The sequence below is a fragment of the Crotalus tigris genome, unplaced genomic scaffold, assembly GCF_016545835.1.
Source record: "Crotalus tigris isolate CLP2741 ecotype Arizona unplaced genomic scaffold, ASM1654583v1 scf7180000024401.5802323, whole genome shotgun sequence".
Classification (NCBI taxonomy): Eukaryota; Metazoa; Chordata; class Lepidosauria; order Squamata; family Viperidae; genus Crotalus; species Crotalus tigris.
The window spans coordinates 5,641,793-5,668,972 of NW_024100569.1; the positions used below are offsets into that span (position 1 = coordinate 5,641,793).

The window sequence follows — 27,180 nt, forward strand, 5'->3', positions numbered from 1 at the left end:
TCTTTTATACATTTCATCATACCTGCTTTGGTTTTTAGATGTCCAAAAGATACCTATCTATTTTTTTTTAATTCTTTCAGTAAGAATTTATATCGTTAGACAAAGGACAGTTTGCTTTTATGTAGCCACTTAAACAGTTATGGAACTTCATTCAGCCAAGACAATCCATTCAATATCGCTTTAAAAGTTTAGGTGATTTTAAGGGGATTTAATGGAATCACTTTAATTTAACAAATGATTAAGCCTCGTTGCCAACATGTCCCCCTTCCTCCTGCCTGCAGATAGGAAGCCACTATTTACACAAAGAAAAAGTATTTTATAGAAGACAGGAACAGATAAACTGGAATGAATCATCTCACACATTCCTAATGATAGTCCTAGCCATTCAGCTGGTTTTTCTTTATAGAAATAAGCAGGATCCGTAGTAGTGATTTAACCAGATTCAGTGAAAATGCTGGATATCCCTTGAAGCTGTATAGAATGGATTATAGTGATCTCCTTACTGATTTAAAATGTTTGCACTATACTCTGTATTTCAGCTATGAATATAATTTATTCCAGTAGTAGTTGGGTTCCTAGTGGTGGTTTCCTCTTAAGGGAATCTATAATTAATTCATTAATTAAGAATGAATTAAATGATCCTTGCTGCTCTTTCTAATGCTTTGTGTCCAACATATATGAATTCCCTTAAACATGGTTCCTTCTTTAAAAACAATTGAAGCCTAAGTAACTAACATGTATACCGTAAAATATCTCATCCAGTGTTTAAACAGGTATTTTTGATATTGAAGTAACTTTTTTAAAGTTGTCTGCCGCTTGTGATTTTATGTCATGTCATTATAGTGTTTGCGAACTAAGATATCATATTTTGGTCACTATACGACTTACCTTACAATATATACATACCGTCCTGTTTAGATCAGCTTCAGAAAAGCAAAGTTACTCTAAGTGTATACAGTGCTAAATTTTCTTGATTTCTTACATATTTTTATTCAGGTATTCAGCTTACATGAACTATTTTGTTTTACGTGTGAATTTTATTTATATATTCCCTTAGCTTCTTTTAAATGTAGGATATATCCAGTGCCTCTCCATACACAATTTGCTATCATGGACTCCTTGGACATTTTTTTATGCATGGGGTATAGTCCAAATTCAATTTTCCTGCCTATGATCTACTAAGGTAAAACATTTTCTGCAGTTCTGCATTTTTTCACTTATGGTAGAGTGCCCAAATCACAACAGCTACAACTAGGTCATTAACATAAATGCAACTAAGAAACATTGGAATGAATGTAATAGCTTTATTTTACACAGCTGACAGTTCTAAAAATGCTTAAATTTAGCTTAATAAAAATAATATAATGTTGGCTGATTTCTGAACAGAATTTACAGACTCCTTCTGCTCTTCTCCCCGCCTTTCCCCTGATTGCTCTATTGTTGAGTTTCATTTTTCATTTAGGATACCCTGGGATTTCTGGTTGGGTGCTCAAAGGTACCTTTTCTTCTTTCCCATCATAGTGACTAAAATGTGCCCATAGAGTTCCACTTGAGGGAAAGTATATGCTGTAAGATATCTGCATCTATGAAATAGTGAAGAAAGTGAGGTAATTGCTCCAATACTGATGTGAAAATATAAAAAAGTGAAAGACTTGAAGAATAGGTTAGATCCTGTGACTACCTAAATTCCAAGTGTCAAGCAGTGGCCAAGTGTCAAACAATTGGTTCGTTGAGGATCTAGAGACAATAAAACCCGCCAGTATGTAAGGTGATTTTAAACTTTATTAACATATTTAACATGTGAATAGAAATATAAAAGCATTATGTACAAAACAAGATGCTCTCCCTTTAGATGTTGGGAGCCCCAATAACAACAGTGGAGACCTCAAAATGACCAGAGTGTACAGTAGTGAGCTGTCAAGCCAAAGCTCAAGGCTCAATACTACGGCTTTTATTACGACCTGGCACCAAACTAAATAGTGTTGTTTCCATGGTGATGAGACTGTAGGACCTGATCTTGATTGGATGGAGTGAAAGTTCTGAGAAGTTACACAAATAAAGCTGTATACAGATAAATAATCTTGAGATTTTTCTACAGCTGTATGAAGATTTCCTCTCACCTTTTTCTTTATTTAAGTTAGAGTGAAAACAAGCAAGTTAACACAGAATGAACTCTACTTCTAGAATTTTATTAATATGAAGAAAAATCAAAATATGTCACTAAACTATGACCTTCTGCAGTTCCCCTATACATTCAGTGTAGTGAACCCAAATCCAAAATTTCATTTGAGACTCGCTTCTCTAGATTCAAGTTGTTACCTTTCTAAAAAAAAAAAAAGCTTTCCTCCAATTATCAAAAGAAAAGCAAAAATAGCCAATAGATGCTTAAGTTAAGCAAAGCTGCTTAACTCTTGGAAAAAAATTAGCCACCTTACAAAATAGAATAGAATATCTTTATTGTCATTGTATATCTCACAACAAAATTTAGTGCTGTCCACAGCACTTAAACATGGATTTTGAGAGCTTTACCTATGGTTTTTGAATGAGGTCTAAACACTCTTCCAGTGGGGGGTTGCCTTGCATCTGATGATAAGATGATTAGCCTGTTTCAGAATGCATTCTTCATTTACTTCAAGCAATAAGAAAACAATTGGCTTTGTTTACATCCTACATAGGCTGAAAGACTACTTTCAGCAACGATTCACAATCTAGTCCCTTTTGTATGGTGGATTACAGTTCCCATCATTTCCACCTAAGAGGACATGGCTGATATTTTAATAACTGGCCAAGATTTGTCTAAATCTGTCAGTAACAAATACCTTCAGGCCAACACAGGGTTTATACAGCATCTCTGCATTAGCACTTTGTGCCATCACACAGCCATCATTGGTGATTAGATCACTGATATCAATTAAAAATAAGTAAGGTGCACACTAGCTTGATGCTACAAAATCAGATCCAATGCTCAGTGTGTACATTTACTTATTTTTAAGTCAATTTATTTATATTTGATTGATTCCCTTTTGTTCTGAAGGACAAGCTAGATATTTTCATAAGTAATACTGAAGTTAGCCAAGAATCTGATCTGCTAATGACCTAATTGCTGCATGTGTGGTGACTTCATTTTCTTCATATTAGCCCAGAGGTGTCAAACTCGCAACATCACGTGACGTGTCATAACATATCGCGACTTTTTTGCCATTGCTGGCAATGGGATGGGCGCGGTTTTGGCATGACGCATCAGGTTCACAGTTGGACACCCCTGTATTAGCCTCTCATCTACCTGTGGTCATTAAATAGCTCTTTGTCCTAAGACAACAGATAAAAGCTGTGGATCAGCAGGGCAGAAATCTTACTACCGTAAATGCCGGCGTATAAGACAACTTCTGCGAGCACTGAAATCGGTGCCAAAGACGGGGGTCGTCTTATACGCCGAGTCGTCTTATACGCCGGAAATACTGGTAGTTTCTGGCGTATAAGACGTTCTAGGAATGCGGCCCGGCTATAAAGACGGGGGTCGTCTTATACGCCAGGTCGCCTAATACGCCGGCATATACGGTACTTTTACTTTCCTGAAAAAGGAATACACAATAATTTCCCAGGAAATTAGTGTACAGTAACTTGTGGCTTTCTATTATGGATATTGCATATAAATACCATAATCACAGATTACATTTATAGCATAGTTGTTTCCTTGTTTATTAAAAAAACTTTTATTTGGTAGTATCAGAAAATATATTAGCTATAATTAAATGTAATTATCTCATCTTAAAATAGCACTTAGACTTGTGTACCACTCAGTGTAAATTAACTGGGAACAGTTCTATAAAAACATATTTAGTGGCTCCTAACTGTTAATGATTTGTATCCATGGCAATTACACCTTAATGTACTTTAAGATCAGTTTTTACGAGCAGGCAATAATTGAAGTTTGGGATTTAAATATACTTTGGGAAATGTTGCTGTAAATTAGAGCGGTTAATGATACATTTTATAGATAGCAATTGTATCTGGCTAGAGTACATATTTTTTCTATGATGAAATTGAAACATAGTATAATTGAGGTAGAGTAAAAGCTCTCTGATAGTTAAGTACTTCAAGTTGAGTTAAGTATGTCGGGGAGGCAGAGTACGTGTCACTGAGTTTAAGTATGCATGGCAGGGCTACAGCCTTGCTGTTCCTTTCTTCCAAAGTTGCTTTTGATTTTAATTTTTGATATAATTGTAATAAATTGAAGTTTTGCAAATAGAATCTAATACAAAATTTGGGAAAGAGGAGATACAAAACTGTTTTCAATATTTTCAGTGAAAAAAACGGAGTACAGATATTTCAGAGAGTGTTTCTGTTTCTCAAGCTTCCTTCTCTCCATCACAGTATTTCTCAACCTTGGCAACTTTAAGATGTATGGCCCTCAACTGGCTGGGGAATTCTGAGAGTTGAAGCGCATACATCTTAAAGATATCAAGGCTGGAAAGCACTACTCTAGCAGCCTGATTTTGAAAGAAACAAGAAAGCTAGTTTATTTATATTAATTTGAAATAATTGGAAGTTAAAATGCTTTATTGATCTTCTAATCAACTAAATTTAATAGCAAATCTGCAGCTTCCTTGTCTGTATTTTATGGCACTCCTTCCAGCCTATAGCAAACATTCTTCTCAGCCTTGAGCCAGCAGAAAAGTATCCTGACATAATATGCATTACCCACACAACTACTTCACTGTACTTCAGAAAGGATCTGGGAAAGGTGATGTTTTATCAAAGTAATATAATAAGAAACTTCCAGGATTAGCTATAACTTACATAGCTAAAAAGAATAAAGACAAAAAGCAACAGTGTACAATGCTAAGGGAAGAGAAATTGGATCCAGAACTTCAAAGAGATCCACAAAAGAAAACCCTTACAAGACAAATAGAGAAAATTAAACAGAAAGTAAACCTAATAGAGTCAGAAGAATTGGCTCAATAAATCAAAAGGGCAAAACAAAAACTTTTTGAAAAATGCAAATAAACTGGGAAGATGGCTGGCTTATAAACTGAAAAAAGAAAGAGGAAATGTTGATAAACAAACTGCAAGATGAGAAGGGAGATATGCAACTCCAAAATGAGCCATTAAAAAATTAAAGAATATTATGAAAAACTATATGATATAGAAAAAATTTCTCTGGAAAAAACAACACAATATATGGAAAAAGCCAAATTACCAAAAATTCCAGAAAACTTTAAAAATATGCTAAACCAAAAAAATAACGGATGGAACCGATGGAAGCTATAAAAAAACAAAATAAATAAACGATAAAACTCGAGGATCAGATGAGCTGCAGAGTTCTATAAATGTTTTCAAGATAATTAACCTCCTCAATGAAGGAAGTTTGTAGTGAGGTATTACCAGATGCTAAATTATCAAATACATGGAAGCAAATACTACCTTAATACCAAAAGACGACTCAGATATGTTACAGATAAAAAATTAAAGACCAATATCACTATTGAATGTGGATTACAAAATTTTTGCTCCAATAATAGAGAGATTGAAAATATTTTTCGTTGAATTTATTCATCCAGACCAAAATGGATCTTTACCAAAAAGACAAAACACAATTTAAGGATTATTTTAGATTCTATGCAATGCACTCAGGAAAACAAATGGCACTAATTTTTTTAGATGTTCAAAAAGACTTTGATAATGTAAGCTGGCAATTTATGACACAACAATTAAACTGCATGGATTTTGGAGAAAAGTTAATAAATGTAATTAAGACAATATAAAGAATCAGCAAAAGTAATTGTAAATGGGGATTACAGAGAGAACTTTAATATAAAGAAAGGCAGAAGACAAGGATGTCCACTATCCCCATTGCTATTCATATTGACCTTGGAAGTTTTGAACAGAAACATCAGACAAGACCCAGAAATTAAAGGAATGGAGATAAAAGACAAAAGCTATAAACTACAAGTGTTTGCAGATGACTTGGTATTCATCATAGAATAATTGCTGGAGACAACTCCTAAACTATTGAAAAGGATTGAGGAATTCGGAGAAGTAGCAGGATTGAAGATAAACAGAAAAAACAAAAGTTATAGTTAAAAACCTTACATCTAAGCGAAAAGAACAACTGTCAGAAAAAATGGATTTTCAAATAGTTAGGAAAGTTAAATATTTGGGAATATACCTAACAGCAAGATGTACAACAATCAAAGAAGAGAACTATATAAAATTATTTAAATAAAATTAAATCTGGAAAAATGGAAAAACTTGCAACTATCGATGTTAGGAAGAATAGCTACTGTGAAAATGAATATATTACCAAAACTGCTTTTCTTGTTCCAAACAGTACATATAAAAAAGAATAATTTTTTAATGATTTGAATACATTGATTTCGAAATTTATTTGACAAGGAAAGAAAGCTAGAATTAAACTGAAAATGCTACAAGAATCCGAAGAAAATGGAGGATTTGGATTACTAGACTGGGTCTTATACCATATGTGTCTTAATAAGGCTAAAAGGATGGATATTTCTCAGACATAAAAGACTGTTATATCTAGAAAGACATAATCTGCAACTTGGATGGCATGCATTTCTGTGGTATGAGAAAGATAAAACTTTCAAAACCACTATGTAAGAAATTCACTACTTTTTGTGTGGGAAAAGATAAAAGCTAAAATCTGCTTGAAATCCCAGGATGGCTTTCAATGATGGAAGCGTTTGTTCACCTGAACCTAGTGCAATATGAAATTTTTTTGACATATAAGGACATTTTGGATACTGAAGGGAAACTAAAATCTAAATGAGCTTTTAGACCAGGGTATTGAATTATCATGGTGACCTCAATTGCAAATGCAATTGAGATATGATAAAAGATGCGGAAATATATGGCTTTTATAAAGAACAGACAATGTTTGATCAGATATTGTTGACTCTGATGAAAAATTGATTAAGAAATTATATAACTTTCTATTAAATTTGAAAATGGAGGATGAACAAGTGAAAGTTACAATGATAAAATGGACAAAAAACTTTGGATATAATGTAAAATTAGAGAAATGGCAAAATCTTTGGGAAAGAAATTATAAATAGACAATGGCAACTTCTTATAATGAAAACTTATATAAAATGTTTTATAGGTGGCATTTACCACCTGCTAGATTAGCAAAAATGTTTAAATATATGTCTGGTTAATGTTGGAAATGTAACCAAAAATCTGGCACATATTACCATTTGTGGTGGACCTGTGTTAAAGCAAACTTTTTGGTCAAAAATACACACTTGGTTAGAAAAGATGTTAGGAAAACATGTAGATTTTAAACCTGAACTTTTCCTATTAGATATAATACCAGAAAAATTTGAAAAGCAAATATATATTTAACATTGCATGTACAAACAGCAGCAAGGATTGTATTTGCTCAACACTGGAAAAATGAAGAAACATCACTAGATGAAGAGATAATCAAGAAGATATTGGACTGTGCTGAAATGGACAGATATTGAGGATCAAAGAGAAAGAAGATAAAGAATATTTTCAAACATGGAATTTGTTTTATCAATGGTTGGAAAAAAAGGGGTAGAGACTAAGAATGTAACTTGTATTATTAAGCAAACAAATTAACCCAGACAACACAATGTTTATTGAGCACTAATCAAATGTATTAATGAAAAATAATATTTTGATTAATAATAATAACAATAACAACAATAATAATAGACTTCCAGCTCACCTCTCACTTGGACTGTTGTAATTCATTCCACCTGGGATTTCCATTAAATACCACTCAGAAGTTACAACTAGCCATAATGCAGCAGCTTTTATATGAGCCGAGGTGGCGCAGCAGTTAGAGTGCAGTACTGCAGGCCACTTTAGTTGACTGTGTTCAGCAGGTCAGCGGTTCAAATCTCACCGGCTCAAGGTTGACTCAGCCTTCCATCCTTCCGAGGTAGGTAAAATGAGGACCCAGATTGTTGGGGGCAATGTAAATATATATATATACATTGCTTACTGGTGTACACCGCTTAGAGAGTGCTTGCACTTAAAGCGGTATATAAGTCTCATAAATAAATAAATAAAAATAAAATATTTAGGGGTGCTTCCTGGTTTGCTACTATTAACATCACATGTAGGAGCTGCTTGGGTGCCAGTTGCCTTCAAAGTGCTATTCAAAGTGCTGGTTTCTTATTTAAAGCTCTACATGGCTCAGAATTTGGATACCTGTGGGAGAACCTCATAGGATCTCATAGGGAAACCACTCTTTGCATCCCATCCCTGAAGATCTGCTGATACCTGAGACCATAAAGGCATCCTTTTTTCCATATGTTCCTCTCTCTGAGCAGAACACCATCTGAGCTCAATTTAGCACCAATCCTGTTGAAGTTCAAGAAAGGCAATGAAGTCTGGCTGTTCTATAAAGTTTTTGAGTATGGATGGTTTAGAAATTGCAACCCTGCAATCGACAATTGTTGTTGTTGCAACTGTGTTTGTTTTCAAGGCAAGTAGGAAGCAAGAGCTGATTCAGAATGGAGCAGCACAGGAAGTAATAGGCATGTCTCACTTCGGGTGCTGCATTGGTTGCCAGTTGGCATCTACCTGCAGTCAAAGTGCAGATTAGCACAGAGCCTGGTTATCTGAGAGACAACTGTTTAGTTATTTACATACTTTCAGGACGTATATGGCCATCTATCTTACTATGATTTTATGCAGTTTGCAAAAATCCATAGGCTTCTCTTCAGACACCAGACCAAAGCAACCTCCCAGGTCAACCCTTTTAGCCTTCCATGAAGACCTAACTCTTCCCGTAAGCAGTGAGCTAGGAATGGAAGGGTTGATATATTTGAACTGAACTATTATTAGAGTACATAATCTGAATGGTGAATGGAAGATACGAAGTGAAAAATCAAAAGAAAGTTGCAAAGGAGAGGGAAAGTGTGAAATCCTGTGGATCACTAGTGAGAATGTTTCAGTCTCTAAGGATAAGAGAGCACATGGAAAAGCCAAGACAAACACCAGAGAAAGATAGGAAAAGAACCAGGAACAAAAAATCTGCAGTATATTTATTTATTTTAAAAAATTATATGGCTGCCCATATGGCTTGCAAAGATAAGACCCAATATAAAAAACAATAACCCTGACCTCTTTGTAACAACAATCAGTCAAATGAGCCACTTAATAGGCTCCATCCCATTCTGGATTTTGCTGGCTTTGTGAAAGTGTGTCAAAGTGGGGGCCAATCTTATTTCTTTGGGGGTGATGTTCCACTGGGAGGCAGCTATCATAGAGAATGCCTTTCTATTTGGTCCCACTAGATGTATTTCCTTAGGAGAGGGGACCCACAGCATTCCCTACTTTGATGGATTGGGTAGATGTGACTTTGGAAAAGTCACTCCGTCAAATAATCTGGTCCCAAGCCATATATTTGTAGTGTTAGATATTAAGCTGAATAGATGGTAAACTTCAGACTGATATGATCACAGTTGCTACGTTTGCAGGCTTGTTTTAAATCAACTTTCCTTTTAAAAATCCAAGAGCTAGATGTGTGGTGGGAGGGGGGGTGAAAGGGAAAAGAAAATTATCAAATTAGAGTTGTGGCCTAATACAATCTAATTTTTACAACTGAACCCTAAGAAATAATACAAAAGAATTAATTGGGTTTTCTCTTAAGTATATGTAAAAATCTTGGTATCTTGGTAGTACCCTCTCCCGTGCAGTGACAATTGACATCGAGGTCAACTGTAGAATTGCCAAGGCAAGTTCTGCATTTGGCAGATTGTGGACTAACGTGTGGGACCGCCGTGGAATAAGTCTTGCTACCAAGCTTAAAGTTTACCAGGCAGCAGTGCTAACCACCCTATTGTATGCCAGTGAGACCTGGACAGTGTACAGGAGGCATATTAGGCAACTGAACTACTTCCACATGACTTGCCTTCATAGAATTCTGAGGATCCGGTGGCAGGATAAGATACCAGACACAGATATCCTCTCCAGAGCAGGCCTATCACAGTTTACACTCTGTTGATGAAAGCCCAGATGCGCTGGGCAGGCCATGTTGTAAGGATGCCAGATCATCGCATCCCTAAACAGCTCTTCTATGGTGAGCTGTCTCAAGGAAAGCGATTGCACGGGGGACAAAAGAAGCGATACAAAGACACGTTGAAAGCTTCTCTTAAGTCCCTGGATATTAACACCATCTCTTGGGAACTTCTGGCGCATGATCGATCAACATGTAGTACCTTAGTGTACCAGGGTTGCCAGATATATGAACACAGAAGGACAATCTTGGCACAAGAAAAGCGAGCACTCCGCAAATCCAGAGCTGCAAATACTGAAGTAACAGTGTCTACATTTCTTTGTTCAGTATGTGGCAGAACATTCCGTGCTAACATCGGTCTTATTAGCCACCTACAGACACATTGTTGATGGCCCATAACCCACAAGATGTCAAGGTCTTCATTGAAATCGTTGGACGAACAACAACATGTAAAAATCACATGCTAGGGACAAAAGTTCCTGTTGGATAAACTAAGCAACATGATACACATTCAGATAAGCAAATGGGAGTAAGAAAACTCAATAAATAGTACTGTTTTCTGTCCGTATGTTTTAGAAGGCAAGTGTTAGTAAGATTATTATGCTATTGTACTAATTCCTGCTTTACATATTGCAAACTGACTGTTTGAAAAAAGAAGTGGGAAATTGTTGCTCACAAAACTTGTTACTTTCAACAATCACACCGTATTTCAAATGGCAAATCATTTCTAGAAATACAGAAGTCCTGAACCTTTGGCGAATGGCTATTCAACAGAGCTGCTTACTCTTTATTGCAATAAAATGCCTCAATTGCAGCTGGTGTTGGTGAGGCCATCTGGAAGTTCCATTGACAGCACAAATAAATAAAATGTAGTTGTTAAGAAGTTTTATTTATTCTTTTACTGTTCCCCAAAGAGATTTAACTAAACTGTGCTTTTAATTTAAAAGCATCTGGACCTATTTATCACAAACAATTTAACAAAGCTGCTAGCTGCTATGGGAAAATACAAATTAAAATTAACTACAAATGGTTGCAGAATTCAGTGCATACAAAGTTGAGTCAAGAGAAATGGCTGTATCTTTGTAAAGCCTTTCTTCTTTTTTGATGTGTAGAGCTCAGGTATAAGAACAGGGGTCTTCAAACTTGGCCCTTTTATGACTTGTGGATTTCAACTCCCAGAATTCATCAGCCAGGCACTCTGGCTGAGGAATTCTGGGAGTTGAAGTCCACCAGTCATAAAAGGGCCAAGTCTGAAGACTCCTGTATAAGAAGAACAATAAATGAGGCTTAGGGGCCATTGGATATGGGCAAAGGATCAAACTTTTCCCTCTCTTTACTGCTCTCTTTTGGTCACTGGAAAATCTACAGTAAGGCTTTCTGGCATTCCCACTAATTATGCAAACTAATTCCTCTAGGAATCTACACTTTGGTCTTAGAGCATATATGACCAGTTTGGGGTTTCTGAAAGGCTCTTCCCCCCCCCCCCAAGGTTGCAGCGTTTGTTTCCAGGGTGGATGCCAATTTCATAGTTTTTGACACCCTATTGGCCACAATCTTCTCAAAGCCTTTACAAAACCGATTAGCAAAAAACTTTCAACTTAGTTTTACTGTTTGTTTTTTTAAAACAAAACAAAAGAATGCCTAGCTAAAGCAGTAAGACCAGGAAATTAGACACCTTCTGTTTGTGCAAGAGTCATCATCAGAGCAGATGAAGGAGAAAATACACAGCTGTATACTCTGCAAAATTATGAAACTTTTTCAATTTCAAATCAAGTTGGATGAGTTAGACTATAGCAATGATTTTCAAACTACTGTACTACTGTAGATTACATTTGAAAAACTAAATATATTGTGCAATATATTTGAAAAAGCATACTGTAAATATTAAGTAGCAAAGTGTATGAAATGTAGGTAGGACACAAATGGTCCAACTATATGAAATAAATGACCTCTACTCTGAGAGCATTTAGAAAACTAGATTAAATGCAGCTATTCCAGCAATGTTTGGTCTTTTGGAGCTCCAGAATTTCCTTCCCCTCAACAGTTTTTTTAAGCACTTCTGACTTCCAGTTTGTAAATCATGTCTCCAAGAATCATGATGCGCTTTGCTGGTAGTTCAAGGTGAATTATTGTAATTTATAGATTGAGACTCCAAACTTTTGGTATACACAAAGAATATTACAAAGATACAGCATTCTAAGATATTTCTGGACTTGACTACATCCATAAACCATTTCATACTCCTGAAAACTACCAGACTATTTTGAGAATGTCTGAGCAGCATGGGCTAGATGAAGAATGGAACATTACAGAATTCTGAAATATATTCTGCCTCCAACAACAGAAATGGTTTACACATACCTATTAAGTCATTTAAGCCTGCAAGCTGAGCATCTTTTACTTTTTGCATATTACACCTGAAATATTAATATTTTTAATACTATAAATAGCAACTGGGTTGAAATAAGTGGAATAAATAAAAGCAGTATTATCCCAAAATATGTGAATTATGCATTTTGCAACCAAGATGATATGAATTAATATTGACAGAATCCTTTAAATCAGTGGCCCCCTAACCTTTTGGGCACCGGGGACTGGTTCAGTGGAGAGATTTTTCTGTGGATTAGAGTGGGCGTGGTTTTGTGTGCTGCCTGCATTCTGCAGATCGGACTTCACTTGATGGCGTGGCCCAGTTTCTGGCATGCTATGGACTGGTGCCAGTCCATGGACTGGGGGTTGGAGACCCCTGCTTTAAATGCCCTGGCATTTGAGAAACTGTTGAAAGAAAAGAGTTCCCAATACCAGGAACCACAAATACAAAGCAATTCTAATTCTGGGGCCACTAGTTGGAGATGGCCAGCCATATAAATTGAATGAATGAAATAAATAAATAATAAATTGGCCCTTTTGTTATAATCACCATGCTATGGTTTTATTATACTTTTAAAGTACAATGTCATACTTTATACCATTATATTCTTTTGATTTTCTTAACTGAGCTAGTTTTTAATTAAAATGTTGACGTTTCATATCAACTACCTTAAGACTTATTTGATAATCTGATGCATCCATATGATATGCTTTTAAGTGCTGGGATTCATAAATTATTGACATCTTTGGACAGATGCTCTCATACTCTCTGAAAATATTGTAAAAAAAAGCAAAGATAAATATGCTGCACATGACTGAAATTGACAAGAATAGCAAGTGGATGCTTGACTAGACTGCTACTTAGTGTATAAATACAGACATTTCTTTGGGCTATGGTACCTGCGTGATTCCCAAGTAATATATTAACAATGCATTCAAAAAGTTCAATAGGTAGGTCCTGGGTGAACTAGTGAATAGGAATATAGTTTATTCAAGTATGTAATACTACAATTTGGTATAAACATAAGCCTGGATCCTGATACTAGGTATCCATGATCTAACCTTATAGTTTGGTTAACTTAAAAATGACTTTCCATTATTCAACTAGAAAAATGTGCATTGGAGTGTACTTCTGTAGAACTCCACACAAACTTGTTCAAAATGTTAACCATTAAATAATCTAATATATGCCTATTGTTAATTCTAGTGCAGTTCAGTTTCAGTGATGTATGATTGGCTGGTGCTAGTAGCATTACTTTGAACTATATGCTGAGACAGAATGTAGTAATTCAAGTAAACATGATTAACAATAAGCACCATTCTAGCAAATGAAGCATATCTGGTTTCTTGCGATAATACAAGATGCACTATACGGTAGGCTTCCTAAATGTTGAAAGGTTGGGTAAGAAAATATTCAGTTTGACTTTAAAATGTAAACTTTTTATTTTAAGGCCAAAAAAATACATTCAAGTTTATGATTCTTAAAGTTGATATTACATTATTTATTACAACAAGCTTCAGTAAAACATTTCCAGAAATGAAGATTTAATTAGCATTTTATTTATGAGTTTCACCGCAAGCATAATTGAGAACAAGACTAAGGACATTTTAAATCACATATATTTCTACAAGTGCAATATTGACAACTTTGCTATTTCACATTTTCAATGTATCTATTTAATAATTCAAATTATATAGAAAAAGATATTCCATTCACAAAAAGTGAGCAGTTCCAACAATTTTGTTTTATAGAAAAAGTGGTAGTACATTGTGCAAAATTCCAACTATAATTATAATCTTATTAATTTAATATCCTATATACTTCCATGAATCTTATTTGAAGTTACCAATCCCAATACACTATACAAAGCAGGAAACTTAAGCAGGGAACATAATAAAACAAGCCATCTTTCAGATTAACTTCCAGCTGTATAAAATAGAACTTAAAAAAATTATATTCTTGGCCATAGTATAATGGTATACTTCCTATGTAAGATATTGTCAACAAGTATGGCTATAAACCCAGCTTACCAAAGAAATATCCAGAAAAGTATTTCCTCTGAACATTAAATTTATAGATGGGAGGAAAGTCTTTTACATTGCCAGAAATAGGGAAAATGTTGGCTTGCCAAATATGGCCTTAAAATATATAAAGTCTAGAAGTAGAGTTAGTGAATTGACATTTGGAAGCTTATGTTCATTCATAGTGACATATACCAATACATCGTGATACAAAAAAAAAAAAAAAGAATAAGTAGTCTTAGATTCAGCTTATGAAAAAGCTGAAATACTAATTATTAAGTCTAGTTTTCAGTTAAAATGCTCAACAATTGCTACAAGTATTCTACATTTCAAACCAAGGCAAAAATCAATTTTACACTTAAGAAAAAGCATTAGTTTAACATTATTTGAATTTTCAATTCTTATTTCCTTACCAATGACATATACAAAATGTAGGAAATAACAGACCCAGAAACCGTTTCACCAGGCACATATTCTTTAGCTGCCAGTGTGTATACATTAAAATATTGCTACCTTTCAATATGTTTACACACTGCACTTTGAATCAGGAGAGTTTTATAAGAGAGCAGCAGATCAATTTTCTATTACCTTTTAATTGTATAATTTTTATGCAGGGAAGAAGCTATGTTAATCTCTCCACAGGCATTTTTTTTGTTATACTAGAATAGTCTTGAAGCATCTTCAAATAGTAGCAGCCTAGATTCACTGTATTTTCAACTCCACCTCATTCCAGTAGTGTGCAAAGCAAATCCTGAACCCTACCCTAGAGAAGTCTAACTATGAAAAGAAGGATAGTGTGCATTGAAGATACATTTCAAAGAACATGGAGATTTCTATGAGCTGTTTGACATCATTTTACCAAATATATCCTCAGTTTGAAAGGGGATCAATCTGCAAGCCATCAATGTTTGATTTTATTTGAATTCTTAATGAAAATATGAATATTATAAAGTATTGTTCTGATATACATTAGTATTAAACTTTGGGACCTATAAAAGTTATTTTATTCTTTGGATATCTAAAATATTATATCCAGAAATCATGATTGCCACTGCTTATAATGGTATCCCACTGAGAAGCAAATTTTGGTCCAAACTTTTAAGTAAAATGAAAGATTGAAAAATGTTTGTGGTTTTCAACCAAAGCCCATAAATATTATGATTATTTACTAACATAAGTGTAGGTATCTGAACTTTTAAAGCTCATATTTAATCTTCATATCCATACACTTGGCAATTTGATTTATATTACAGTATTTCAAATATATAGCTTTCTTGCTATACATACACAGTATATTTTAAATACTAGGTTTAATTTTAAATAAGCTTTCTGAAGTCTACCAGTCTTATTTAGTAGCTTAGAATCCTTAATATGATAACCAATGCATATGAAAAGGATGAATAAATAACTGTTCTTTCCTTGTTACAAAATATATTACTGATTCTTCAATTCTCAGTGAGGTTCTAATCAGTCGATAAGAAAGATGATTTTTGAAAGTATTGCTATAAGCAATTTCTAAAAAGAAATCACAACTTTACATAAATGTATACAATGAAGTTCTTGAAGTGTACCATATGGTGGTGGTGTTTTTTTTTTTAAAAAAAAAAAACATTAACTTTTTTTATTTCATGTTTCATTTCAAAGTGGACAAAACAAGTGATAGCAGTTACAGAAATTAACCAAGAGTTCTTTCCACTTTACTTTTAAAGCAGATAGGTAGTGGCAGCTATATTTTGCTTGTTCCTGATTAAATCCCTTTCCTAAATAGTTACTTTGACAGTGAACCGTGTCAAAATAATGCCATTAAAATTGTTAAGAAAGCACCACATTCTTTTTGAGTTGTTACAGTCTCCTGAAATCCATTAAAATGCCTCATTTGAATTTACCTGAAAGGGGAAAAAAAAGGATCATTAATGAATTTTTTTTTTTTGTTAAGAGGATAAATATAATACTTAAGATATCTTCTGGGGAAATAATTAACTGAAACTAAATCACCTATCAAATCTTAACAGTGCCAACCTGGGGCATGGATTATATTATCTAACTCTGGAAGCATGAAATTGCATTGTAGAAAACATATGCAATGGCAATTGTTTTACTAAGTAACAACATCACTAGAGGATTTTGAAGTGCTCCTCTAATTGCCTTTTCCCCCATTTCAGTGTAACAAGTTCTCTGCCTACTGGAATAGGAAAAGAGGAAAAAGAGTATTCATATATATATAAGGCAGTAACTATATAATACAAAGATAATACAAAACAGAATTACTGTGGGTTTTTAGAAAGTAGCCTTAATGTTCTTCATGCAAGGAAATCCAAAATAGGATTTCAAAGTGTACTTCATGTTATGTTTAGGCCTAATAAAAATGGAAATTATACTTAAATATATAAAGTTAAGTGCTTGAAGTGATTTGTTTTACAGCCTGCATACCACACACACACACACACAGTGCAACTCTATAAAGCACCATTCGCTCAAAAATGGTTTACAGCTTCATAAAACACCATTCCATGTGACTTAAATGCAAAAAATAAACTAGAATACAATAGAGCTGGAAGGGACCTTGGAGGTCTTCTAGTCCAGTCCCCTGCTCAAGCAGGAGAACCTATACAATCTCAGACAAGTGACTGTCTAGTCTCTTCTTAAAAATCTCCAGTGATGGAGCGCCCATGATTTCTGGAGGCAAGCTGTTCCACTGGTTCATTGTCCTCACTGTCAGAAAGTTAATTCCAGGTTGCTTCTCTCTTTGATCAGTTTCCAACCACTGTTTCTCGTCCTTCCCTCTGGTGCTCTGTTGAACAACGTGACCCCCTCTTCCTTGCAGCCTCTCTATATCTATCCGGAAAATAGGTCTAAATATATCTGTCCAGAGAACATATGTTTACTGAAGAACATTACACCTACTCTCTATATATAGTGCTTAAATGTTTGAGGATTCTTTTGAATTTTCAATATTTATGCAAAAATATGACATAAAAGATAACCTTTCTCCACAGAAATTCTAAAATTTGATAAAAAGAACCCAATTAAAACAAATGAATCAAATACACTGTACTTGGTCATTGATTTATTGGGGGAAATGATCCAGGTCATATTTATGCAGAAATACTGAAATTCAAAAGGATTCACAAACTTTTGAGCACCACTGTATTTACATATATGAATTGTAAAGGAGCATATGTAGCAGCAGTACTCAAGAAAACTGCATACTGGGTAATGGTGTTTTTTTTTAGAGTTTGATTGTTTATTTGTAACCCTGTATTCAGCTCTGGGAAGTGGGGGAGGGGGGTAGAGGTGAGTGGGTCTTGGGATGTATATTGTATAAAATGTTTCAATAAAGATTAGCCTCTAAAAGAAAGCTGCATACAAAACTGCTTTCAAAATTTAAATAAGAAACATCAAGTCAGAAATTATTTTTTTACAATAGTTCTTTTAATTATTAAATATTGAAAATAGAGTGATTTCAACATCAAATATTATTAATGTTATTAACCCCAAATAACGTGGAATTATATATGCTTGCCTTTTGTAAGGAACCTGTCCTTTGATAAGAAAAAAATACTCTGAATTCCCTACTTTATAGTAGAAAGACTTCTTTATTCAGCCACCTCTGTAGCTCATAAAACATTTCTTTTTCTACATTCAAATTTTCTATTCAAAATGTAATTCAATTGCAGTCTTACATTATTATAGCAAGCTATGGTCTCAGTAGAACTTTCCTGAAACCAAAAAGTCTAGTTCTGAATAAGAATTTCCAGAAAACTCCATCTTGAATATTAGGCCACCTTGAATATTATGATAAAAAAGTGTAAAATAATAATGTAATTATATGCAGAAACTGACTCCTGCTGTTCAGTTGCTATAGAATCATACAGGAGCTTCCAGAGAAGCAGCATGTAAGATTCTTATTATCAGATTTGGGAGATGCAATATTTGAGGAGAGAGAGCATGACACAGCAAGCTCAAATTATTTGTAAATTGTAAATAATTAAAAGAACAAATTACCTATTGTTTAAGTTTATTAAAGAATGAAAATAAAATTCCCTTTTATATATAACAATTTATTTGTACAGAGCTGGGGGGAAAAGTTCATTACTTCTGGTAAATATCACCTGAATAAATGTTTCTTGAAATTCCTTTGCCAATAGTATCTATATTATCTGTCCATGTACAAGATTAACTTATATTTTCTGTACATGTTTTAAGCTATGACGAGATACTTCATTCTGCTAAGCATAGTTTTCAATTTAGTTGAGTCAATTTAGCTATTCACATTTCTTAACAGTTGAATAGGAAAAGGAAATCTGACAAAATATTAACTATTCTTTTTTCAAATAGAAAAATTATGAAACTTATTATTTTTACATCAAAATAAGCAATGTTTTAGGATACTACTTTTGCCTTAAGTGATGAGTCTCGTGGCATCTAAAGGAAATTAATTTGACAGGGATAACAATCAATTTCAGATGTAAGATCTTACAGTAAATCTTCTAATCTAGAAAAATTTTAAAAATTTACTTATAAAGTCACAAATTCTGATATATTTTTTTGCAGTTATGTGGTTACAAAATCTCAAAAAAGAAATAACTAGAATGTGTACCTATCATAGCCTATAGAAAATCAAGATTTATTCAGGCACTCCTCCCCATTTTTTAAAATTGATTTGAAATAGTAGAAAAAATTAATAGCAGATTTTTAAATATTTTCTGCATTTTCATAGGAACTTTTTAAAATAGACTATTAAATTAAAATTATTAAGAGCTTGTGTCATTAAATATTTCTTCATATACAATACTAAACACTTTTTTCAAAATGATAATATTTAAATCATCTAGCAGTGATTATCTTGTGAAAACAAGACATTTCAAAATATAAACTAACCTGAGATATACTTTGCTCCGATTAACATTAACAGGCTACTCATTATAAAAAAGCCCAAAGGCAGACTACAGAAGATACTAGTTTCACCTGATGTCATCCAGAAGAGAGGTTCCAGTCAAACAAATCAAGAGAGAGATACGTGTAAATTGCACTATTTAAGAATTACATGAAGAAAATTAGAAGAGAGAGAAATTCTGCAAAATGCTACAGACAGTTCAGCATATAGTAATAATTAGAATAGGACAAACACTGAGGCTTAGATATATTTCAGTCTTGCATCCAGTGTCAATATTTAAGATTATTTAGACAGAAACAATTTGCTACTAATAAAGTAGATAGTACAGAATTTCAAATAAAGCTGATATTAAACATTACAAATAATGCAAGAAGAAAGAACGCGCTATGGAAGGTGGAAGAATGAATTCATGTGTGTCTGATTATACACATACAAACTATCTCACACTTATCTTTGTTTTTCAAAAATATTGACTGTGTATGAAGTACCATGTAATGTGGGGCACTGCATATTTCTTATCCAATCATGCATTGTGCCTGCTCCATCATACACATTATACTATCAGCAAGTGAAATATACATGTACCAACTGTCTCCAGACTTGAATTGAAAGCATAAAATTGCTATTGTTAACTATAAATGAGCAAATACAGTACTAAAACCATTTATGACAGTCATATCTAGAAAGCTCTGTAGATTGCAAAGCTGCAGTGTTATATTATTTACCAAGGACCAAGGTTCACTGAATTCATTGCCATTCATTTCAGAGCAGCTGTGTATAGTATTCTGCAGCAAGCAACACAATACTTTCAAATAGCAACAAGCATTTAAACTTCCTTCAGGAAACAGCACTGCATCTAATTAAAAGATTCTCAAGTTTTTACATATTAATTCTCTTCAGACTAATTGTATAGAAATTGTAAATAAGGCTTCTTTCCTTTACATCTTTCTCACCCGACTTATAGTAATGCTTGCTGAATTTAAAAAGAACTTATTTTTTCATAAACAGAACATTTTTAAGCTAAAATAAATTTTGTTTGAAATAAAAAATACTGGTATATAAATGCATTTCTTGTGCTCTTCATACAGAATATGTGATATTATTCAAATTTGTTCCTGACTGGGTTGCATTTTCAATGTTTGACTAAGCCGAGATTGTTATAGCTCTGATAAACCCAAAATTGCTAAGATAAGTATTAATTGCATTGTACTTTACTGATTATCGTATAATGTTTTTGTAAAATTGCCAAGACAATTACTATTGGATGCTATTAATATCGCCATTATAAAAAAGGTGTTTTTTTTGACATTGTATCATTGTATGCAAAGGGGGAACTCCAGTAGTTTCTTGAAACCAGTGAAGCTTTAGTTTTGGCCCAGTCAATAAGTCAACTAGATAATAATTAGGACTTACAAAAATAAACATTATATATCATTGTCCTTTACTAACCTGCCCATATCTTTCCAACAACACAGAAACTACTGCTTTATATAAGGAAAAATATTGTTATGTATTTTTTGTTCTATTGTTGGAGTTTCTAACTTACATTGCTCAACCCTACTGTTAAAAAACAAGAAATCCCCCCCCCCATTTTCTTTCTGCAGTTATTAGGACTTTAAAAAAAATGAGTGTCTAATAATCTATTGCCATATCTGAAATCTTTGGTCTAACTGATTCATCATCCTTCTGGCTGGAGGAATTAATATCTTACAGTTATTTTTGATTTTTTAATTATAGTAAATTCACACTTTAAATTTTCTGATTGTACTTAATTATACTAAAAAAATCTTAATCAAATTAACAGACCTACAGTATAAGCACGCTTATAAGGACAATAATCCAACTGAATTTATTAGAATATATTTTTAAATAGAAATACTTAGGTTCTCACTGAAAGTCATAAACCAGGACTGATTAACCAAATATGTTTCATGTGATTGCACTTTAATAAAAATATACCTATCAAGGCAAATACATTTTGTTACCTCATTTTTTTTTCTATTTTTAGTACTACAGTTGTCAATGATGAAGGATTGAATATTTATTTAGCTAGTTCATGTAGTACATAAAACAATTTACATTCAGAATTAATCTTTTATTAATATAAAAATAAATAAATCCTTTATTTTCATGTGAAAATGAAGCCTTATACAATCTGTATTTCAGCAGTTTGAAACAAAACTGAAATAGCTTTTTACTACATCTTTTGTCTGGAGGCACTTTCAAAACTTCAAAAATTGCTTAAGAATACAATTTTTAAGCATTCTTAAGCAAAATTGACATGCAATTGGCTTAAACGCTTGATGTAATTTATAAAGGGTTTCAACTGTTCCTGTTTACTGTTTAGATCTGCATTTTTTTCAGGCCAATCACTGTGATTGGCTTTGAGAAGACTCAGGCCAGAATAAATTAAATTCATGTGATTATATGAATTTATATACTTAATATGATTAATTCCTGTATTTACACAAGCTGTTTTTGTAACTTTAAAATTAAATTAAATCTTAAAACTTGGTGGCAGGATTTGAGTATATTGCTAGCTGTACTCAAGACTTTAGAAATTTTCATACAACTCGGTGAAAGTTGTAAATGCCAGTAGAAATGTATTCCTCAAATAATTTGAGAGTATATTTCTATCTTGCTACTATCTGGTTGTGCATCTCAACATAAATTATTGAAAAATAAGTGTACACATTGTTCCATATTTTCAGTTTCTAGGACACTTACTAAAACATGGTTGGATTATAACTACTACCACTATCAATACAAAAATCTATTTTTTTCTATTTGCTACAGTCTATTGTGTATGGAAAAGCAATTTGACTTTTACAAGTAATGCATGAATGATGACTCACTGTTTCCTTGAGGTTCTGATGTCTCCCACCCCATTGATTTCTTAACAGCTTTCTTCCATCTGGTATAACGATATTCACTTTCTGAAATCAAAAACAACATTTTTATCAAAAATTCAAACAATTATTTGTATTTAACATAAAAGCACCTACTTTGTAATATATGGAAAAATCTTCTGAAATGCATAGGAATTTCATTAACTGTCAGAAAACCTCAAAATTTAAATTAAAAAAAGGAAAGTTTGCAATAGTGGCAAATAAGGAAAGTATCAATCTCCCTCCCCCAATATAATTTTCCTAAGATAGTTCACCATTCAGAGGTAGCACAACTATGCTGACAGAATAAACTATGCTAATCTTATACCAGTATGAATGGACTAGATTTGCATAAACTGAGCGAGCTTAGATAGCGAGATTAGATCTTAAAAGCCCTTCTTACCCTCTGGATTGATCTGTGGCTCAAAACGTTCACATGTTACTGCTGTGAAATCATCAGGATGTAAGCTCCAGACTCCCACCCCTTCTGCAGCTCCAGCTGCCATTGCTGCTCCAAGTGCTGTGGTTTCAGGCATGGATGGCTTTACTAATAAGACAGAAATCAAGGTAGCATTTTTATCTAGTCCTTGATAGAACAAAATATATGTAGACAAAATGAGAGCATTTTAAGTATTAAAACAAGTATCTTTTTTTTCACTTTTACATCTTACTTTATTTTACTTTTCATTCAATTGACTGAAAAATATTAGTAGCTAGTGAATTAAGGACAAATATGCTTTATACAAAGATGGATTCTTTAATGAAAAAGGAGTCTGCTGATTAATCAGCTGGAATACAGGGAACTAATAACCAATGCAAACATATACTTTATTTTAATTTCTATCACAAAGAAACATCATCCTATATATTCACCAATCAGCCCTAGATTATTCCTTTAAACAAGTAATTAAAAAAGACAGTATTCGTTGACAAAAAAACACTCAAACAAAAAACCTATTTACATAGTCAGAGGCAATATTTTTCAAATTTCAACTGCCAAAATATATCTGCCATGTATTTTATCCATTAAATATTGCTTTTGGCACCAAACCAAAACTGCATTACAGTGAAATTACATCTGACATCTTGACAGGTGTTCTTGCAGATGTATCTGTGTGTTTGTATAGGAAACATTAAAAGTTTCATTTAGTGCATATCTTGTCTTTCCTCAAAAGCTCAAAGTGATGCAAAAGAGGTTTGCCTACCATTTTATTTTCATAGCCGAAACTATCTAACGGGTTTGTAAGGATATGCTGCCCATTTAATTTTGCAATTCGGTAAATACTGGAACATGGGTTTCTTAAATCATATTTCAGCTCCTTCACTAATATATGTATCCTTTCCTCCCTCCTATAATTGTATTGCTCAAATGCTCTTTCTTAAATTTTTATCCTTAGGTTTTCTAGAACTCAGCAGTAAACTTCCTTACCCTTTAATCCCATTGCAGCATTTTTAAAGGAAGGTGCTAGCAGAGAATTGCCTTTCCATGACAACACTATCAGTGACAGGAAGAGCAATGTAAATCTTCCTTAAATAAACAAGACAAGATGATGTTTTCAACATTTTTCATCCCGATAAAAGAAATTATGATTTTATTATTCCTAAAAGAGGGTTCCTTTTACATGTAGTTACTAAATAACTATTTAACTGAATAACAATTACTCAAAATAAAGCAGAAAGACTAAATTGACAAAAAAAAAAATTATGAACTGCAGTTTCCTTAGATGACTTTACAAAACAAAAAGGATCTAAAAAGCCTACATTGGCAAGGCTGAAAATCTTGGTATATATGTAATTCCAGAAATATATTTTAATGTAAGTAAACTGAAATACTTTTTTCAAAAGTCATAGTGAGCCTTATATATAGCAATTCAAAATAAAATGCAAGGAGACTTTTATCTTACCTACTGGAATACAAAGAATATCAGCCTGGAGTTGCATAAGGATCTTGTTGTTGGTCATTCCTCCATCAACTTGTAACTGACTAAGTGGTATCCCACAGTCTTTATTCATTGCATCCAATATCTAAAACAAACAATTCCTATTAATTTTTTCAATAAAAACTAAAATGTTTTAGTTTACATAGCAAAAAAAATAGTTGAAACATTTGGCTTTATGGCATTATAAAAAAAATCAGTAAGAACAAAAAAAAACAAAGTAAGAAAAAATTTTACTTGAAAATTTTATTTTACATTTTGAACTAATATCTCAGGTGAAATAAGCTACAGTTTAAACACATTTAGACATGTCTGCCTATAGAAATAAAACAACAGTATTATAAAAAATTAAACTAACTCAAAAATCCTAATAATACAGTACTCATAATCTATACCTCCCGTGTTTGAAAGCAGACAGCTTCTAGTGCAGCAAAGGCAATATGGTTTTTATTTGTAAACTGAGTAAGGCCACAGATAATTCTGCAAATGAAGACAAATGATACTATAGTTAGAAATAAAAGTAGTATTAAAATACAACATACTATCTCACTGTGATCATGCAAGTAACTGCCTGAAAGAATATATAATATATAATTCAGACAAAACATTCACTCCTTAAAATTAATTTTGCCCTACTGTTTATATGATTTTGGTATATCTGCATTTAAACAATATATTGTCATCTATAATTTGGAACAAAGGTCAGCAGATGTATTCAAGAAAATAGCTGTCATAAGGAGTTTTGCCGTTCCTCAAATAAATATGGTCAAGGAGACATTCTCGGAAATAAAAATGCTTTTGAAGGAGGTAGTTCATGTCAGCTAGAATTACTAGGTCAGCTTCTTTTACATTTGATTTAATATAAATATCTTTTAAAGGAAAACTGGGCACAGGGCTGGGGAATATCAAATGAAGTGAATACAGATGTCAGCAATGGTACTTTCCTTTGGCATAAAGCAGAATATACACTTTCATAAGCCCTGTTTATTAGCAGAACATCAGAAAAGTACTATTTAACTTTCAATCAGATAATATTTACCCTCTTGCACTGGGTTCCCAGTATGGTGCATATAATCCTGAAAATGCAGGAACAAAGTAGCAGCCGTAAGACGTGCCCACTTCAGCAGCAAGTTTCTCTAAGATCAATAAAAAATAGAAAACTTATCTCTGCAGAGAAATAGTCATTTGAAAGCTAGGAATTGCAAAAGAAAATGTAAGTAATGTCTAGAATAAATAAGACTGTTGACTGCATTAATGTATATACAACAAATATAGAGCCTGAAAACAAAAGTACAAATTTTATATATGCTATAATCTTCATTAAGCTGGTACTATCTGGATGTGCTGAACTACAATATATCTCCCACAGATCATATATATCCATAAATAAAACCTTATGGTATGATTTGAATAAAAATAAATCCTACTCAATTATCTTTTTTCCCAGAAAAATGGTGTAGAATTGTAGTTTTAATTAATTATAATAATTGAAACTCTGTATGATTACTATTCCTACTCCTACTAGCAATATTACCATATACATATTTTACTATTATATTTTCAGAAGAAATACAGGGTCCCCAAGTCTAAAAATTAGGTACCTAGGGTTAAAAATGGCATAGACCTCAAGAACAGAATAAAATTCTTATCTAAGTTAACATGTCTGAATGAAACACAGAACCCTTCTGAGCAGTGATGGGATTCAAATATATGAACAATCGGTTCTCTTTGTGGATGCTGCTTCCGGAAGTCCATTCTGGGCAACAAAAAATTAGTTACTGGTTCTGCCGAAATGGTGCGAACCACCACTGCTTCTGAGCCCCTGTATTCTTACAGATTTACAATAAATTAGAAAGTTATACTCACCTACTTCTTCTGAAGATTTTGCAATACCAAGATTGTCCCTCAACCAACGAACAACAGCTCCTGCAATAGCAACAGAGCCCTAAAACAAAAAGGCAGACTGAAAATGTTTCATTTATTACTTCATGATTGTTCTTGCAGTATAGCATCCAAATATGTATTAAAATGGATCATGCCTATTTATTTTATCAAATTTATATGCTGCCCATGTCCTAGTCACAGATGTTTTTGCACTTCTTACAACTATTTTTAAAGCAATCTTAAAGATCTTAAATAGCTGTAGAATACTACAACAGCATTCTACAGAATTATGGAATTATTCACAATTAAAATTTCATGGAAACAACGGAAACTCTAATTCATACCCATGTTTGACTTGCACACTTGAAATGATCCTGAAATTACATGAAATATTGGTACCCCTTCAAATACTGTATCTTCTCACTGAGTCCATATTACTGGTAATCAATTTGAGGAACCACTCAAAGTGCACATTTTTTCGTAGAGGTACATAAAATGGTGCTGACATCGAAGATACTCTCGCTCAGGGGTCGCCAACCTTTCTGGGTTGGCGGCCTGGTGGGAAAGGGAGGGACAGGCACCTTTATGTGCCCATAGCACACACGCAAATGTGGCTTTGTGCACGTGCAAGTGAACGGGGCCGTGAGCATGCACACTCCACAAGTGGGGCTGCTAACACTGGCACACAGCTCTCCTAGCGCTGGCGAGAGGCTTGCAGCTTGGCTAGCATCGACACAAGGTAGGGAGTGAGCACGCGCACATGCATGCGTGCACTGGCCAGCCACTCATGCGGCCCAGTAGCCAAGAGGCCACAGCCTGGTAGTGGGCCACGGCCTGTAGGTTGCGGACCTCTGCATGAATTATAGCATTTATCTATAAATAAGTGGTTGGTTGGCATCCACTGAAACTGAAATATCAAAATGCCTATAATGAATAATTTGACTTACTTCTAATGCATAATATACTGCCTTGTCTCTGCCCAATTTGTAAGCCACAGTGGTTAGGAGGCCATGCTCAGAAAGTGCAGGCTGAGAAAAACAAAGAAAAAGAAAGTATCAGTTATTCTTTTTTTCCGCTTTATAGGAAAAGTCACTGTATAATAGTCATGTACAATTTTAAAACATAAGTGGAAATTTTAAAATATTAATTACTTACCAATAAATATTT

At 33.5% G+C, this 27,180-nt stretch overlaps 1 protein-coding gene across 7 annotated transcripts in view; it reads right to left on the reverse strand.

The window, feature by feature from the left end:
• Positions 1-13,808: 13,808 nt before the first annotated feature.
• GK (glycerol kinase) overlaps positions 13,809-27,180 on the reverse strand; it is a 42,915-nt gene continuing 29,543 nt past the window's right edge. For 3 of the 7 annotated variants that reach the window (XM_039329540.1, XM_039329542.1, XM_039329541.1), the window contains 10 exons: positions 26,961-27,041; positions 25,996-26,074; positions 25,169-25,265; positions 24,525-24,609; positions 24,097-24,217; positions 23,622-23,720; positions 22,596-22,739; positions 22,160-22,240; positions 19,289-19,375; positions 13,809-16,293 (listed from right to left, as the gene is read on the reverse strand). In XM_039329540.1, the coding sequence (XP_039185474.1) occupies positions 16,280-16,293; positions 19,289-19,375; positions 22,160-22,240; positions 22,596-22,739; positions 23,622-23,720; positions 24,097-24,217; positions 24,525-24,609; positions 25,169-25,265; positions 25,996-26,074; positions 26,961-27,041 (888 nt within the window). In that variant the 3' untranslated portion in view covers positions 13,809-16,279. Of the gene's footprint in view, positions 16,294-19,288; positions 19,440-22,159; positions 22,241-22,595; positions 22,740-23,621; positions 23,721-24,096; positions 24,218-24,524; positions 24,610-25,168; positions 25,266-25,995; positions 26,075-26,960; positions 27,042-27,180 lie in introns of those variants that run through there. The other 4 variants (XM_039329545.1, XM_039329546.1, XM_039329544.1 and 1 more) reach the window with 3 other exon arrangements.